Source organism: Salvelinus namaycush, unplaced genomic scaffold (genome assembly GCF_016432855.1).
Source record: "Salvelinus namaycush isolate Seneca unplaced genomic scaffold, SaNama_1.0 Scaffold1512, whole genome shotgun sequence".
NCBI lineage: Eukaryota > Metazoa > Chordata > Actinopteri > Salmoniformes > Salmonidae > Salvelinus > Salvelinus namaycush.
This window is the reverse complement of record NW_024058245.1, coordinates 37501-54879: the sequence shown is the minus strand read 5'-3', so window position 1 is coordinate 54879 and position 17379 is coordinate 37501. Positions and strand designations below refer to the sequence as shown.

General features: G+C 46.1%; 3 protein-coding genes across 3 annotated transcripts in view; 1 reads left to right on the top strand and 2 right to left on the bottom strand.

Annotated features, from left to right (window-relative positions):
• Window positions 1-8130: 8130 nt before the first annotated feature.
• LOC120036910 (extensin-like) lies at window positions 8131-9419 on the bottom strand. Its single transcript, XM_038983199.1, has 2 exons — window positions 9329-9419; window positions 8131-9086 (listed from the first exon to the last, which is right to left on the bottom strand). The coding sequence occupies exons 1-2, from the start codon at window positions 9417-9419 to the stop codon at window positions 8131-8133; spliced, it is 1047 nt and encodes a 348-aa protein (XP_038839127.1).
• Window positions 9420-9478: 59 nt separating this feature from the next.
• Window positions 9479-11759, bottom strand: LOC120036909 (extensin-2-like). Its single transcript, XM_038983198.1, has 4 exons — window positions 11706-11759; window positions 10710-11604; window positions 10116-10603; window positions 9479-9994 (listed from the first exon to the last, which is right to left on the bottom strand). Exons 1-4 carry the CDS (start codon window positions 11757-11759, stop codon window positions 9479-9481), a joined length of 1953 nt encoding a protein of 650 aa, XP_038839126.1.
• A 2-nt stretch (window positions 11760-11761) lies between these two features.
• The window catches only part of LOC120036908 (microtubule cross-linking factor 1-like), a gene marked incomplete at its 3' end in the record, with an annotated part of 35025 nt that continues 29407 nt past the window's right edge, over window positions 11762-17379 (top strand). The window contains exon 1 of the mRNA XM_038983197.1: window positions 11762-11899. Coding sequence (XP_038839125.1) covers window positions 11762-11899 — 138 coding nt within the window. The remainder of the gene's footprint in view (window positions 11900-17379) is intronic.

The following is a 17379-nucleotide window of genomic DNA, read 5'->3' as shown; positions in this document are numbered from 1 at the left end:
GACTACTGTTCTGGTCCTCTCTTCTATAACAGACTTGCCTGGTTCTGGTCCTCTCTCTATAACATTAGACTACTGTTCTGGTCCTCTATTCTATAACAGCCTACTGTCTGGTCCTCTCTTCTCGTAACATAGACTACTGATTATGAGTCCTCTCTTCTATAAAATTAGACTACTGTTCTGGTCCTCTCTCTATAACATTAGACTACTGTTCTGGTCCTCTCTTCTATACCATTAGACTACTGTTCTGGTCCTCTACTTCTATACCATTAGACTACTGTTCTGGTCCTCTCTGCTATAACATTAGACTATGTTCTGAGTCCTTCTTCTAAACATTAGGGGACTATGTTCTGGCTTCTTTTTTTTTTCTTCTATAACATAGACTACTGTTCTGGTCCTCTCTACTATAACATCAGCACTACTGTTCTGGTCCTATCTCTATAACAGACTACCCCTTCCCTCTCCCCCCAGTTTCTGGATGTCCTCTCTTTCTATAAACAGACTACTGTTCTGGTCCTCTCTTCTATAACCATTAGACTAATGTTCGGTCCTCTCTTTATAACATCAGACGACTTTCTGGTCTCTCTTATAATACAGACTAATGTTTGGTCCTCTCTTCTATAACATTAGGACTACTGTCTGGTCCTCTCTACTATAACCATCAGACTACTGTTCTGGCCTCTTTATAACAGATACTGTTCCTGGTCCTCTCTTCTATAACATTAGGGACTACAAAAATGTTCTGGTCCTCTCTTCTATAACAGACTACGTTCTGGTCCTCTCCTTCTATAACACAGACTACTGTTTGGTCCTCTCTTCTATAACATTGGACTACTGTTCTGGTCCTCTCTTCTATAACAGACTACTGTTCCTGGTCCTCTTTCTATAACATTAGACTACCGCTTTCTTTTGGGGGTCCTCTCTACGATAAACATCAGACTACTGTTCGGTCCTCTTTCTAAAACAGACTTACTGTCTGGTCCTCTCTTCTATAACATTAGACACGTTCATGGTCCTCCCTCTTCTAACAGACTGCTGTTCTGCGTCCTCTCTTCTATAACAGACTACTGTTCTGGTCGCTCTTCTATAACAGGACTAGCTGTTCTGGTCCTCTACTTCTATAACAGACTTACGGTTCTGGTCCTCTCTTCTATTAAAAGACTACTGTTCTGGTCCTCTCTTCAAACAGGACTACTGTTAGGTCCTCTCTTCTATAACAGACTTACTGTTCTGGTCCTCTCTTCTATAACAGACTACTGTTCTGGTCCTCTCTTCTATAACATAGACTACTGTTCTGGTCCTCTCTTCTATAACATTAGACTACTGTTCTGGTCCTCTCTTCTATAACATTAGACTACTGTTCTGGTCCTCTTCTTCTTACAGTAGACTACTGTTTGGGTCCTCTCTTCTAAAATCAGACTACTGTTCTGGGTCTCTCTTCTATACATTAGACTACTGTTCTGGTCCTCTCTTCTATAACATTAGGAAATACTGTTCTGGTCCTCTCCTTCTATAACATCAGACTACTGTTTGGTCCTTCTTCTTATAAAAACAGACTACTGTTCTGGTCCTCTCTTCTATAACAGGGGATACTGTTCTGAGTCTCTCTTCTATAACATTAGGACTACTGATTCTGGTCCTCTCTCTATAAAACAATTAGACTACTGTTCTGGTCCTCTTTCTATACCCAGACTCCTGTTTCTGCGTCCCTCTTCTATAACATCAGACTACTGTTCTGCGTTCCTCTCTTCTATAACATTAGACATAACTGTTATGGTCCTCTCTCTATAACATCAGACTACGTTCTGGTCCTCTCTTCTATAACATTAGACTACTGTTTGGTCCTCTCTTCTATACAGACTACTGTTTGGTCCGCTCTTCTATAACATCAGACTACTGGTCTGGTCCTCTCTTCTATAAACATCAGACTACATTGTTCTGGTCCTCTCTTCTATAACATTAGACTACTGTTTCTGTCCTTCTCTTCTAAACATCAGAATATGTTTCGGGTCCGCTCTTCTGTACATTAACTACTGTTATGGTCTCTCTTCTATACAGACTAACTGTTCTGGTCCTCTCTTTCCTATAACATTCAGGGACTACGTTCGGTCATCTCTTCTATAACAGACTATGTCTGGTCTCTCTTCTATACCATTAGACTCCTGTTCCTGGTCCTCTATCTATAACATTAGATACTGTTCTGGTCCTCTCTCATAACATTAGGACGTACTTCTGGTCCTCTCTTCTATAACATTAGAATACTGTTCTGAGTCCTCTCTTCTATAACATCAGAATACTGTTCTCGTCCTCTCTTCTATAACAGAATACTGTTTGTCCTCTCTTCTATTACATTAGACTATGTTTGGTCCTCTCTTCTGTACAGACTTACTGTTCTGGTCCTCTCTTCTTTAACAGACTACTGGTTCTGGTCCTCTCTTCTATAACCGACTACTGTTTGGTCCTCTCTTCGTATAACATTAGACTACTGTTCTGGTTTCTATCTTCTATAACATTAGACTATGTTTGGTCTATCTTCTGTAACAGACACTGTTCTGGTCCTCTCTCCTGTAACAGGACTACTGTTCTGGTCCTGCTCTTCTATAACAGACTACTGTTGGTCCTCTCTTCTGTAACAGACTACTGTTCTGGGTCCTCTTTCTGTAACAGACTACTGTTCTGTCCTCCTTCTATAACAGACTACTGTTCCTGGTCCTCTACTTCTGTAAGAGACTCCTGTTCTGGTCCTCTCTCTGTAACAGACTACTGTTCTGGTCCCTCTTCTGTAACAGACTACTGTTGGTCCTCGATTCTATAACAGACTACTGTCTGTCCTCTCTTCTGTAAAAACAGACTACTGTTCTGGCCTCTCTTCGTACACAGACTACTGTTCTGGTCCTCTTATCTATAACAGACTACTGTTCTGCGTCCTCTATTCTATAAACATTAGACACTGTTCTTGGGTCCTCTCTTCATAACATTAGACTACTGTTATGGTCCTCTCTTCTATAACATATAGACTACTGTTCTGCGTCCTCTCTTCTTAACAGACTACTGTTCTGGTCCTCTCTTTATACATTAGACTACTGTTCTGGTCCTCTCTTCTGTAACAGACTACTGTTCTGGTCCTCTCTTCTATAACATAGAATACTGTTACTGTCTCTCTTCTGTAACAGACTACTGTCTGGTTCCTCTCTTCTATAACAGACTACTGTCTGGGTCCTCTCTTCTATACATTAGATACTGTTTGGTCCTCTCTTCTATAACAGACTACTGTTCTGGTCTCTTTCTGTAAACAGACTACTGTTTGTCATCTCTTCTAATAAACGGACTAACTGTTCTGGTCCTCTCTTCATAACAGACTACGTTCGTTGGTCCTCTCTTCTATAACAGACTAATGTTCTGGTCCTCTCTTCTGTAACAGACTACTGGTCTGGTTCCTCTCTTCTATAAACAGACTACTGTTTAGGTTCCTATTCTATAACATAGGACTACTGTTCTGGTACTCTCTTCTATAACAGACTACTGTTCCTGGTCCTCTCTTCTGTAACATGACTACTGTTCTGGTCCTCTTTCTATAACATTCAGCTACTGTTCTGGTCCTCTATCTATAACATTAGATACTGTTTGGTCCTCTCTTCTATACCTTTAGACTACTGTTCTGGTCCTCTCTTCTATAACAGACTACTGTTCTGGTCCTCTCTTCTGTAACAGACTACTGTTCTGGTCCTCTCTTCTGTAACAGACTACTGTTCTGGTCCTCTCTTCTGTAACAGACTACTGTTCTGGTTCTATAACTTTTCTCTTATTGAATAAACTCCGACATTGTTTTATTTTTCCTCTGTGGATCCATTTTTCTGCACATTCCCAGATTGTCGTCTATATGATCCACGTACAGTTAGGCCCTAAAGTTGAGGCTTACTCACTAATGCCAGATAGCCTTAACATAATGAAAGAAAAACCTAAATGTAGTCTATAGATATAAATTGCACAAGAATGAGACATTTATGGATATTTTAAGGTATTGTTTCTCTTTATTTAACCTGCCCGCCAGCCGCCATTCAGCCACACACTATTTAATGACCTTAAACTCCATATAGATATAACCGCATGGAGTCAACTAATGCATCACTAACACACACACACTCTGTCTCTCTCTCTCTCTGTCTCTCTCTCTCTGTCTCTCTCTCTGTGACTCCTTTCTCTGCTCGTCTCTCTATCTCTCTCTCTCTCTCTCTTCGCTTCTCTCCTCTCTCTCTCTTCTCTCTTCTCTCTCTCTGCTCCTCCCTGTCTGTATCTCTCTCTCATCTCTCTCTCTGCTCTCTCTCTCTCTCTCCTCTCTCTTCTCTCTCTCTCTCTCTCTCTCTGTCTCTCTCTCTCTGTCTCTCGCTCTCCTGGTCTCTCTCTCTCTCTCTATCTCTCTCTCTCTTGTTCTCTCTCTCTCTGTCTCTCTCTCTCTGTATCTTCTCTCTCTCTCTCTCTCTTCTCTCTGTCTCTCTCTCTCTGCTCTCTCTCTCTCTCTCTCTACCCCTGTCTCTCTCTGTCTCTCTCTCTCTCTCTCGCTGCTCGCTCTCTCTGCTCGCTCTCTCTGTCTCTCTCGCTCTCTCTCCCTCTCTCTCTCTCTCTCTCTCAATTCCAAAATTTTCAATTTGCTTATGACCATGAAGTAAACAAAGTAAATATTGCCAAAGTTATTTTGGATATTTACAAAGTATTAAAAATTAAAATGAGAATAAAAATGTCAATGGGACAAACCAGTAACAACAATAAAACAAAGTACTAAAAACACTGTCAAAAAATAACCATACATTCAACAATAACAATAACAGCATAGAGTAGAGTACATGTGAAGGTTGATTGGTCGTCAGACACTGTCCCTCAACTTATGGCAGGCAGCAATGTAGTGCGCTGCCAACCCACAGCTCTACTGCGTCTCCCCCAACAGGACGGCGTAGCCTATTCTCATAAGAAGGTCTTTGAAACCTTGAATAAGGGTTCAAATTTTTGGGAAATGACACTCTCTAATTGTTATTATATTTTTTACATTTTGTCGTGAAATGAAGCTCCGGCTCAAGGTTCTGACTGTTGTCAGTGGTGCACAGCCTTTCCTCTACAGGGAGCCAGGGATTTTCCTGTGTCGACCCTCTCAATTGGCAAGGATGTGCTCACTGAGCCTGTACTTTGTCAAGGTTTTTCTACGGTTTTGACAGTTAACCATGGTGACAATATTAGCCACAGTGTCACTGGTCGATTTAGGGCAGATAAGCATGCATTTTGCTTTGTGTTTATGCTGTGTTCCCAATAAAGCAATATAGTTTTGTTTGACTGTGTTGTAATTTGGTTTATCCTGATTGATTGGATGTTCTGGTCCTGATGCTTCAGTGTGTTAGTAGAACAGGTTAGTGAACTCAGCCCCAGGACCAGCTGGATGAGGGGACTCTTTTCTTTGCTCTTTTCTTTGCTCTCTCTCTCTCTCTCTCTCATCTCTCTCTCTCTCTCTCTCTTTCTCGCTCTCGTTCTCTCTCTTTCTTTTGCTCTCTCCCTTTCTCTCTCTCTCTCTGATATTCTCTCTTTCTCTTTCTCTCTCTCTTTCTCTCTCTTTCTCTTTCTTGTTCTCTCTCTCTCTCTTTTGCTCTCTCCCTTTCTCTCTCTCTCTCTGATATTCTCTTTCTCTCTCTCGTTCTCTCTCCCTTTCTCTCTCTCTCTCTGATATTATCTCTCTTTCTCTCTCTCTCTCACTCTCTCTTTCTTTCTCTCTCTCTGTTAATTCTCTCTCTCCTAAGTTTGTATTTTTCTCTCTGGGCGTAGTTTGATTTGTGATGATTTCATTTTATGATGTCACTTGGAAATTTCCCTCTAAAATGTCTCAGCTGTTTATGAAAACATAGGAGTGGCTGAAATGTTAAGAACGATCTTATTCCACTCAAGAGCCAAAGACACCTCAGTATGTTTCCACAGTTACAGTCACAGAAATATAACTCAGTATGTTGTTACAGTACAACAGAAAATATAACTCGAATGTTTTCCCAACAGTACACAGTCATAGATATATAAACTCAGTATGTTTCCACAGTTACAGTCACAGAAATATAACTCAGTATGTTGTTACAGTCACAGAAATATAACTCTGAATGTTTCCACAGTTACAGTCATAGATATATAACTCAGTATGTTTCCACAGTTACAGTCACATAAATATAACTCACTATGTTTCCACAGTTACAGTCACAGAAATATAACTCAGTATGTTTCCACAGTTACAGTCACAGAAATATAACTCAGTATGTTGTTACAGTCACAGAAATATAACTCTGAATGTTTCCACAGTTACAGTCATAGATATATAAACGCCAGTATGTTTCCACAGTTACAGTCACAGAAATATAACTCAGTATGTTTCCACAGTTACAGTCACAGAAATATAACTCAGTATGTTTCCACAGTTACAGTCACAGAAATATAACTCACTATGTTTCCACAGTTACAGTCACAGAAATATAACTCACTATGTTTCCACAGTTACAGTCACAGAAATTATACTCACTATGGTGTCCACAGTTCCAGCACAGAAATATAACTCTGATGTTTCCACAGTTACAGTCACAGAAATATAACTCAGTATGTTCCACAGTTACAGTCACATAAATATAACTCACTATGTTTCCACAGTTACAGTCACAGAAATATAACTCACTATGTTTCCACAGTTACAGTCACAGAAATATAACTCAGAATGTTTCCGCAGTTACAGTCACATAAATATAACTCACTATGTTTCCACAGTTACAGTCACAGAAATATAACTCAGTATGTTTCCACAGTTACAGTCACAGAAATATAACTCAGAATGTTTCCACAGTTACAGTCACATAAATATAACTCACTATGTTTCCACAGTTACAGTCACAGAAATATAACTCAGTATGTTTCCACAGTTACAGTCACATAAATATAACTCACTATGTTTCACAGTACAGTCACAGAAAATCATAACCAGAATGTTTCCGCAGTTACAGTCACATAAATATAACTCACTATGTTTCCACAGTTACAGTCACAGAAATATAACTCAGTATGTTTCCACAGTTACAGTCACAGAAATATAACTCTGAATGTTTCCACAGTTACAGTCACAGAAATATAACTCAGTATGTTCCACAGTTACAGTCACATAAATATAACTCACTATGTTTCCACAGTTACAGTCAAGAAATAAACTCAGATGTTTCCAACAGTTACAGTCACCGATATTTAACTCTGAATGTTTCACAGTTACAGTCACAGAAATATAACTCAGTATTGTTTCCACAGTTACAGTCACAGAAATATAACTCTCAGTATGTTTCCACAGTTACAGTCACAGAAATATAACTCAGTATGTTTCCACAGTTACAGTCACAGAAATATAACTCACTATGTTTCCACAGTTACAGTCACAGAAATATAACTCACTATGTTTCCACAGTTAGTCACAGAAATATAACTCAGAATGTTTCCACAGTTACAGTCACAGAAATATAACTCAGTAGTGCTGTTTTCATGTCAGCTTAAGGATTCTCCCAAACCCATTGAATCTACAGTACAGTAGACTCTTAAATATAATTGCTTTGGACTGTTGGGATAGTGTCCATCTAACTGCGGTGCACTTCTTAACTGGAGTCTGCCTGCTATATGTTTATTCAGCTGATGGATGTGGTTGATTAGACTAGTCAGCCATCACGGTGACTGCTTTTCTGCCTTTGACACGTCACTAATTATGTTGGGTTAATTCATTTGAAAGGGAGTTAGCCACCCCCCAGACACCCACCCTGTCTCACACTCCTCTTTTCTCTTCGTTGTCTTCACCTGAACGTATCGAGTCCTCCACCTGTTTGCCTCGCCAGTCTCTAGCAGGCGGGCTGTCTCCCAGGCCCACGTGGTGAAGCTTAGGCTGGTTCTCGGGCTGTGGAGCCCAGGGCTCTGTGATGTAAGCTGTAATGGTGAGGGTTGGGCTGGGCTGGTTCTCAGGCTGTGGAGCCCAGGGCTCTGTGATGTAAGTGTATTGGGTGGGGGGGGGGGGGAGGGCTGGGCTGGTTCTACAGGCATGTGGAGCCCAGGGTTCTGTGATGAAAGCTGTAATGTGAGGGCTGGGCGGTCTCAGGCTGTGGAGCACCAGGGCTCTGTGATGTAAGCTGTTAAGGTGAGGGTGTGGCTGGTTCTCGGTGAGCCCCAGGGCTCTGTGATGTAAGCTGTAATGGTGAGGGTTGGGTTGGGCTGGTTCTCGGGTGTGGACGCCCAGGGCTCTGTGATGTAAGCTGTAATGGTGAGGGTTGGGTTGGGCTGGTTCTCGGGTGTGGACGCCCAGGGCTCTGTGATGTAAGCTGTAATGGTGAGGGTTGGGCTGGTTCTCAGGTGTGGAGCCCAGGGCTCTGTGATGTAAGCTGTAATGGTGAGGGTTGGGTTGGGCTGGTTCTCGGGCTGTGGAGGCCGGGCTCTATGATGTAATGGTGAGGGTTGGGTTGGGCTGGTTCTCGGGCTGTGGAGCCCAGGGCTCTGTGATGTAAGCTGTAATGGTGAGGGTTGGGTTGGGCTGGTTCTCGGGCTGTGGAGCCCAGGGCTCTGTGATGTAAGCTGTAATGGTAAGGGTTGGGCTGGTTCTCGGGTGTGGTGACCAGGCTCTCGTGATCGTAAGCTGTAAGGGTAAGGGTTGGGCTGGTTCTCAGGTGTGGAGCCCAGGGCTCTGTGATGTAAGCTGTAATGGTAAGGGTTGGGCTGGTTCTCAGGTGTGGTGAGCCAGGCGCTCTGTGAGTAGATGTAATGGTAAGGGTTGGGCTGGTTCTCAGGTGTGGAGCCCAGGGCTCTGTGATGTAAGCTGTAATGGTGAGGGTTGGGCTGGTTCTCAGGTGTGGAGCCCAGGGCTCTGTGATGTAAGCTGTAATGGTGAGGGCTGGGCTGGTTCTCAGGCTGTGGAGCAAGGGCTCTGTGAGTAAGCTGTAATGGTGAGGGTCTGGGGGGGGCTGGATTCTCGGGTGTGGAAGCCAGGGCTCTTGATGTAAGCTGTAATGGTGAGTGGGCTGGTTCTCGGCGCTGGAGCCGGGGCTCTGTGATGGAAGCTGTAATGGTGAGGGTTGGGCATGGTCTGGTGTGACGACCAGGGCTCGTGATGTAAGCTGTAATGGTGAGGGTGGGTGGTTCTCGGCTTGTTCGTGGAGCCCAGGGCTCTGTGATGTAAGCTGTAATGTGAGGGTGGCTGGGTTCTCGGCTGTGGAGCCAGGCTCTGTGATGTAAGCTTGTAAATGGCTGAGGGTTGGGTTGGGCGGTTCCGGGTGTGGACGCCCAGGGCTCTGGAATGTACCTGTAATGGTGAGGGTTGGTTGGGCTGGGTCTGGGTGTGGAAGCCCAGGGCTCTGTGAGTAAGCTGTAATGGTGAGGTTGGCTGGTCTCATGTGTGGAGCCAGGGCTCTGTGATTAAGCTGTCAATGCGTGAGGTTGGTTGGGCTGGTTCTCAGGCTGTGGAGCCCGGGGCTCTGTGATGTAAGCTGTAATGGTGAGGGTTGGGCTGGTTCTCGGCTGTGGAGCCCAGGGCTCTGTGATGTAAGCTGTAATGGTGAGGGTTGGGCTGGTTCTCGGCTGTGGAGCCCAGGGCTCTGTGATGTAAGCTGTAATGGTGAGGGTTGGGCTGGGCTGGTTCTCGGCTGTGGAGCCCAGGGCTCTGTGATGTAAGCTGTAATGGTGAGGGTGGGCTGGTTCTCGGCTGTGGAGCCCAGGGCTCGTGATGTAAGCTGTAAATGGTTGAGGGTGGTGGTTCTCGCTGTGGAGGCCGGGGCTCTGTGAGGTAAGCTGTAATGGTTGAGGGTGGGCTGGCTGAGGTTCTCGGTGTGGAGCCCAGGGCTCTGTGGATGTAAGCGGTAATGGTGAGAGGTGGGCTGTCTCGGCTGTGGAGCCCAGGGCTATGTGATGTAAGCTGTAATGGTGAGGGTGGGTTGTTCTCGGCTGTGGAGCACAGGGCTCGGTGATGAAGCTGTCAATGGTGAGGGTGGATGGGTTCTCGGGTGTGGACCCAAGGGCTCCCCCCTCTCACTTCCCTATGTGATTAAGCTGTAATGGTGAGGGTGGGCTGGTCTCGGCTGTGGAGGACGGGCTCTGTGATGAAGCGTAATGGTGAGGGTTGGGCTGGGCTGGTTCTCGGCTGTGGAGCCCAGGGCTCTGTGATGTAAGCTGTAATGGTGAGGGTGGGCTGGTTCTCGGGTGTGGAGGCCGGGGCTCTGTGATGTAAGCTGTAATGGTGAGGGTGGGCTGGTTCTCGGCTGTGGAGGCCGGGGCTCTGTGATGTAAGCTGTAATGGTGAGGGTTGGGCTGGGCTGGTTCTCGGCTGTGAGCCCAGGCTCTGTGATGTTAAGCTGTAATGGTGAGGGGGCTGAGTTCTCGGCTGTGGAGCCCAGGGCTCTGTGAGTAAGCTGTAAGGTGAGGGGGGCTGGTTCTCGGTGTGGGGCCGGGTCTGTGATGTAAGCCTGTATGGTGAGGGTGGGCTGGCTGGTTCTCGGCTGTGGAGCCCAGGGCTCTGTGATGTAAGCTGTAATGGTGAGGTGGGCTGGTTCTCGGTGTGGAGCCCAGGGCTCTGTGATGTAAGCTGTAATGGTGAGGGTTGGCTAGGTTCCGGGTGTGGGCGCCCAGGGCTCTGTGATGTAAGCTGTAATGGTGAGGGTTGGGTTGGGCTGGTTCTCAGGCTGTGGAGCCCGGGGCTCTGTGATGTAAGCTGTAATGGTGAGGGTGGGCTGGTTCTCGGGTGTGGAGGCCGGGGCTCTGTGATGTAAGCTGTAATGGTGAGGGTGGGCTGGTTCTCGGGTGTGGAGGCCAGGGCTCTGTGATGTAAGCTGTAATGGTGAGGGTGGGCTGGTTCTCGGGTGTGGAGCCCAGGGCTCTGTGATGTAAGCTGTAATGGTGAGGGTGGGCTGGTTCTCGGGTGGGGGCCGGGGCTCTGTGATGTAAGCTGTAATGGTGAGGGTTGGGCTGGTTCTCGGGTGTGGAGGCCAGGGCTCTGTGATGTAAGCTGTAATGGTGAGGGTTGGGCTGGTTCTCGGGTAGGGGCGGTGGAGGCCAGGGCTCTGTGATGTAAGCTGTAATGGTGAGGGTGGGCTGGTTCTCGGGTGTGGAGCCCAGGGCTCTGTGATGTAAGCTGTAATGGTGAGGCTGGGCTGGTTCTCGGGTGTGGAGGCCGGGCTCTATGATGTAATGGTGAGGGTGGGCTGGTTCTCGGGTGTGGAGGCCGGGCTCTGTGATGTAATGTGAGGGTGGCTGGTTTCTCGGGGTGGAGGCGGGCTCTGGATGTAATGGTGAGGGTGGGTGGTTCTCGAGGTGTGGAAGCGGGGCCTGGTGAGTAATGGTGAGTGTGTTGGGGGATGGTTCTCGGGTGTGGAGGCCGGGCTTCGTGATGTAATGGTGAGGGTGGGCTGGTTCTCGGGTGTGGAGGCCGGGCTCTGTGATGTAATGGTGAGGGTGGGCTGGTTCTCGGGTGTGGAGGCCGGGCTCTATGATGTAATGGTGAGGGTGGGCTGGTTCTCGGGTGTGGAGGCGGGGCTCTATGATGTAATGGTGAGGGTTGGGCTGGTTCTCGGGTGTGGAGGCCGGGCTCTATGATGTAATGGTGAGGGTGGGCTGGTTCTCGGGTGTGGAGGCGGGGCTCTATGATGTAATGGTGAGGGTGGGCTGGTTCTCGGGTGTGGAGGCGGGGCTCTATGAATGTAATGGTTGAGGGTGGCTGGTTCTCGGGTTGTGGAGCGGGGCATCTATGGATGTACTGGTGAGGCTGGGCTGGTTCTCGGGTGTGGAGGCGGGGCTCTATGATGTAATGGTGAGGGTGGGCTGGTTCTCGGCTGTGGAGGCGGGGCTCTATGATGTATTCGGTGAGGACTGGGCTGGTTCTCGGGTGTGGAGGCGGGCTCTATGATGTAATGGTGAGGGTGGGCTGGTTCTCGGGTGTGGAGGCGGGGCTCTATGATGTAATGGTGAGGGTGGGCTGGTTCTCGGGTGGGGCTCTATATAAGGAACACTGTGTCATTTGGGACCAGGTCGATGCTCAGTCACCGTTCGTAACTAACCCATCTGTCTAGTTTTTACAGCACGAATATTTCACTCACAATTTTATTTTACCCAATTCTTCTTCATTAATGTGACGTGTTAATGGACATTATTTTTGATTGCTTATTAGAACTCTTAGGTCCTCTGTCAAAGGTTCATCAGGATTTTGTAGCTATTTGAATGTATTTGTTGTTGCAGTGTGTCAAGCTTAGCTCAACCAATCAGTGTGGTGATTTATGCATCATCTTGAGGTGACAGATTTTATGTCCCTAATGCCCTTTTAAATAGCTTTACTGTCACAATGTGCTGCCTAATCTCACTCATTTACTGTTCAAATTAAGCGCTTCGTAACACTAAAACTAGTGGCAACTGAGCTGTCACCACCTTCAAGGAAACAAAACTTAACTTTTCGGGAGTGTTCTGAAACAGTCCTCCTCTTCTGAAACAGTCCTCCTCTTCTGAAACAGTCCTCCTCTTCTGAAACATTCCTCCTGAGGTGTTCTGAAACAGTCCTCCTCTTCTGAAACATTCCTCCTGAGGTGTTCTGAAACAGTCCTCCTCTTCTGAAACATTCCTCCTGAGGTGTTCTGAAACAGTCCTCCTCTTCTGAAACATTCCTCCTGAGGTGTTCTGAAACAGTCCTCCTCTTCTGAAACATTCCTCCTGAGGTTTTCTGAAACATTCATCCTGAGGTGTTCTGAAACATTCATCCTGAGGCGTTCTGAAACATTCATCCTGAGGTGTTCTGAAACATTCATCCTCTTCTGAAACATTCATCCTGAGGTGTTCTGAAACATTCATCCTGAGGTGTTCTGAAACAGTCCTCCTCTTCTGAAACATTCCTCCTGAGGTGTTCTGAAACAGTCCTCATCTTCTGAAACAGTCCTCATCTTCTGAAACAGTCCTCCTCTTCTGAAACAGTCCTCATCTTCTGAAACAGTCCTCCTCTTCTGAAACAGTCCTCATCTTCTGAAACAGTCCTCATCTTCTGAAACAGTCCTCCTCTTCTGAAACAGTCCTCCTCTTCTGAAACAGTCCTCTTCTGAAACAGTCCTCATCTTCTGAAACATTCCTCCTCTTCTGAAACATTCCCCCTGAGGTGTTCTGAAACAGTCCTCATCTTCTGAAACAGTCCTCCTCTTCTGAAACATTCCTCCTCTTCTGAAACAGTCCTCCTCTTCTGAAACATTCCTCCTGAGGTGTTCTGAAACAGTCCTCCTCTTCTGAAACATTCCTCCTGAGGTGTTCTGAAACAGTCCTCCTCTTCTGAAACATTCCTCCTGAGGTGTTCTGAAACAGTCCTCCTCTTCTGAAACATTCCTCCTGAGGTGTTCTGAAAAAAGTTCCTCCTCTTTGAAAAATTCTCATGAGGTGTCTGAAACATTCATCATGAGGTGTTCTGAAACATTCATCCCGAGGCGTTCTGAAACCATTCATTCCTGAGGTGTTCTGAAAGCATTCTCATCTTCTGAAACATTCATCCTGAGGTGTTCTGAAACATTCATCCTGAGGTGTTCTGAAACAGTCCTCCTCTTCTGAAACATTCCTCCTGAGGTGTTCTGAAACAGTCCTCATCTTCTGAAACAGTCCTCATCTTCTGAAACAGTCCTCCTCTTCTGAAACAGTCCTCATCTTCTGAAACAGTCCTCCTCTTCTGAAAACAAGTACCTACTCTTCTGAAAACAGTCCCTCATCTCTGAACAGTCCTCATCTTCTGAAACAGTCCTCTTCTGAAACAGTCCTCATCTTCTGAAACATTCCTCCTCTTCTGAAACATTCCCCCTGAGGTGTTCTGAAACAGTCCTCATCTTCTGAAACAGTCCTCCTCTTCTGAAACATTCCTCCTCTTCTGAAACAGTCCTCCTCTTCTGAAACATTCCTCATCTTCTGAAACATTCCTCCTCTTCTGAAACAGTCCTCATCTTCTGAAACATTCCTCATCTTCTGAAACATTCCTCCTCTTCTGAAACAGTTCTCATCTTCTGAAACAGTCCTCATCTTCTGAAACAGTCCTCCTCTTCTGAAACAGTCCTCATCTTCTGAAACATTCATCCTGAGGTGTTCTGGAACATTCCTCCTGAGGTATTCTGAAACATTCCTTCTCTGAGGTGTTCTGAAACAGTCCTCCTCTTCTGAAACATTCCTCCTGAGGTTTTCTGAAACATTCCTCCTGAGGTGTTCTGAAACATGACATGGTGTGTTGCGACAACACATAATCAAGAGCACTAACCCATAAAAGGTTGAAAACAACTATGGTGTTTCCAGTCCTGTGTAGTGCAGAATTAGATCCCTTCTTCTGGAGTTTCCAGTCCTGTGTAGTGCAGAATTAGATCCCTTCTTCTGGAATTTCCAGTCCTGTGTAGTGCAGAATTAGATCCCCTCTTCTGGAGTTTCCAGTCCTGTGTAGTGCAGAATTAGATCCCCTCTTCTGGAGTTTCCAGTCCTGTGTAGTGCAGAATTAGATCCCCTCTTCTGGTGTTTCCAGTCCGGTGTAGTGCAGAATTAGATCCCCTCTTCTGGTGTTTCCAGTCCTGTGTAGTGCAGAATTAGATCCCCTCTTCTGGAGTTTCCAGTCCTGTGCTAGTGCAGAATTAGATCCCCTCGTTGGAGTTTCAGTCCTGTGTAGTGCCAGAATTAGAATCCCCTCTTCTGGAGTTTCCAGGTCTGTGTAGTGCAGAATGATCCCCTCTTCTGGAGTTCCAGTCCTGTGTAGTGCAGAATAGAGCCCCTCTTTGGAGTTTCCAGTTGTGTAAGTGCAGAAATTAGATCCCCTCTTTGACCCTAGTTTCCAGTCCGTGTAGTGCAGAATTAGATCCCCTCTTCTGGTAGTTTCCCGTCCTGTGTAAGGTTTTGGGGCGCCAAGGTGGGGCAAAAAAAAAAAAATTAGATCCCATCTTCTGGAGTTTCCAGTCCTGCGTAGTGCAGAAATTAGATCCCTCTTCTGTTGTTCCAGTCCTGTGAGTGCAGAATTAGATCCCCTCTTCTGGTGTTTCCAGTCCTGGTAGTGCAGCTTAGAATCCCCTCTTCTGGAGTTTCCAGTCCTGTGTAGTGCAGAATTAGATTCCCCTTCTTCGGAGTTTCCAGTCCTGTGTAGGCAGAATTAGATCCCCTCTTCTGGAGTTTCCAGTCCTGTGTAGTGCAGAATTAGATCCCCTCTTCTGGAGTTTCCAGTCCTGTGTAGTGCAGAATTAGATCCCCTCTTCTGGAGTTTCCAGTCCTGTGTAGTGCAGAATTAGATCCCCTCTTCTGGAGTTTCCAGTCCTGTGTAGTGCAGAATTAGATCCCCTCTTCTGGAGTTTCCAGTCCTGTGTAGTGCAGAAATTAAGATCCCCTCTTCTGGAGTCCAGTCCTGTGTAGTGCAGAATTAGATACATTCTGGAGTTTCCAGTCCTGGTAGTGCAGAATGTAGCTCCCCTCTTCTGGAGTTCCAGTCACTGTGTAGTGCAGAATTAGATCCACTCTTTCTGGAGTTTCCAGTCTGTGTAGTGCAGAATTAGATCCCCTGTTCTGGAGTTTCCAGTCCTGTGTAGTTCAGAATTAGAATCCCCTCTTCTGGAGTTTCCAGCCCTGTGTAGTGCAGGATTACAGCCCCTCTCTGGAGTTCCAGGTCCTGTGTAGTGCCAGAATTACATCCCCCTTTCTCTCACCCCTCCCCGCTCTTACGTATCTTTCACCCCCCCACCCCCCCGCCCCACCACCCCCCCACCCCTCGCCTCCCATTCCTCCTCCGCCCCCCCCTCCCCCCCCCTTTCCCCCTCCCCCCCCTTCTTCTGGGTTTCCAGGTACTGTGTAGTGAGAATTACATCCAATCTTCTGGAGTTTCCAGTCCGTGTAGTGCAGAATTAGATTCCCCTATTCTGGAGTTTCCAGTCCTGTGTAGTGCAGAATTAGAGCCCCTCTCTGGAGTTTCCAGCCTGTGTAGTGCAGAATTAGAATCCCCTCTTCTGGAGTTTCCAGTCCTGTGTAGTGAGAATTAGATCACCCTCTTCTGGAGTTTCCAGGCCTGTGTAGGCAGATTACATCCCCTCTTCTGGAGGTTTCCAGTCCTGTGTAGTGCAGAATTAGATCCCTCTTCTGAGTTTCCGGTCTGTGTAGTGCAGAATTAGATCCCCTCTTCGAGTTTCCAGTCCTGTGTAGTGCCAGAATTACTCCCCTCTTTCGGGAGTTTCCAGTCCTGTGTAGTGCAGAATTACATCCACTCTTCTGGAGGTTTTCCAGTCCTGTGTAGTGCCAGAATTACATGCCCCTCTTCGGGAGTTTCCAGTCCTGGTAGATGCAGGAATTGACAGCCCCTCTTCTGGAGTTCCAGTCCTGTGTAGTGCAGAAGTTACCAATCCCTCTTCTGGAGTTTCCAGTCTGTGAGTGCAGAATTAGATCCCTTCTCTGGGAGTTTCCCGTCCTGTGTAGTGAAGAATTCGATCCCCTATTGGAGTTTCCAGGTCCTGTGTAGTGCAGAATTAGATCCCCTCTTCTGGAGTTTCCAGTCCTGTGTAGTGCAGAATTACATCCCCTCTTCTGGAGTTTCCAGTCCTGTGTAGTGCAGAATTAGATCCCTTCTGGAGTTTCCAGATCCTGTGTAGTGCAGAATTAGATCCTTCTCTGCGAATCCAGTCCTGTGTAGTGCAGAATTAGATCCCCTCTTCTGGAGTTTCCAGTCCTGTGTAGTGCAGAATTAGATCCCCTCTTCTGGAGTTTCCAGTCCTGTGTAGTGCAGAATTACATCCCCTCTTCCCACCTCTTGTTGTGTAGTCCCTGTTCTATATGGTGTTTGTGAACTCCTCATTGGTCATTCCAAAAGGTCAAATTGACAGTATTATACTAGTACGTTTGTCCAGGATAATATTAGAGTTCAAATTTTTTTCAAGACATGATTTTGAAGCTGTTCTGTTCTTTGCAAATGATCAAATTACAAAAACACGAGCAGGACTTTCACGTGTATATCGATAAAGACAATTCAAAGATCTGTAAGGTATTGATCATATGCATCAAAATCTATGGAAATATGGCATTATATTTCACATGAACATTAATGGTGAAAGAAAAATACAGGCATTGACTACTAATGTTTAGGAGTAGTACTCATACGCAACATGTGCAAACACTTCAGCCCAGGACTCAATACAATCCACCAATCATCCATTAGCCTAATGTCTCTGACCTGAGTCGTTTATATTTTAAATAGATGCTACATGGCACGGAAGCTTGGTCGGATTAATTGAATCACATTACAGTTGAGTTTAAGATATGATTGACAGTTCAGTTGGCATTAGTCTGCCATCCTTGTCTTGATCGGCTTTGGTTAGGATTTACCCAGCTGCTGGGTAATCA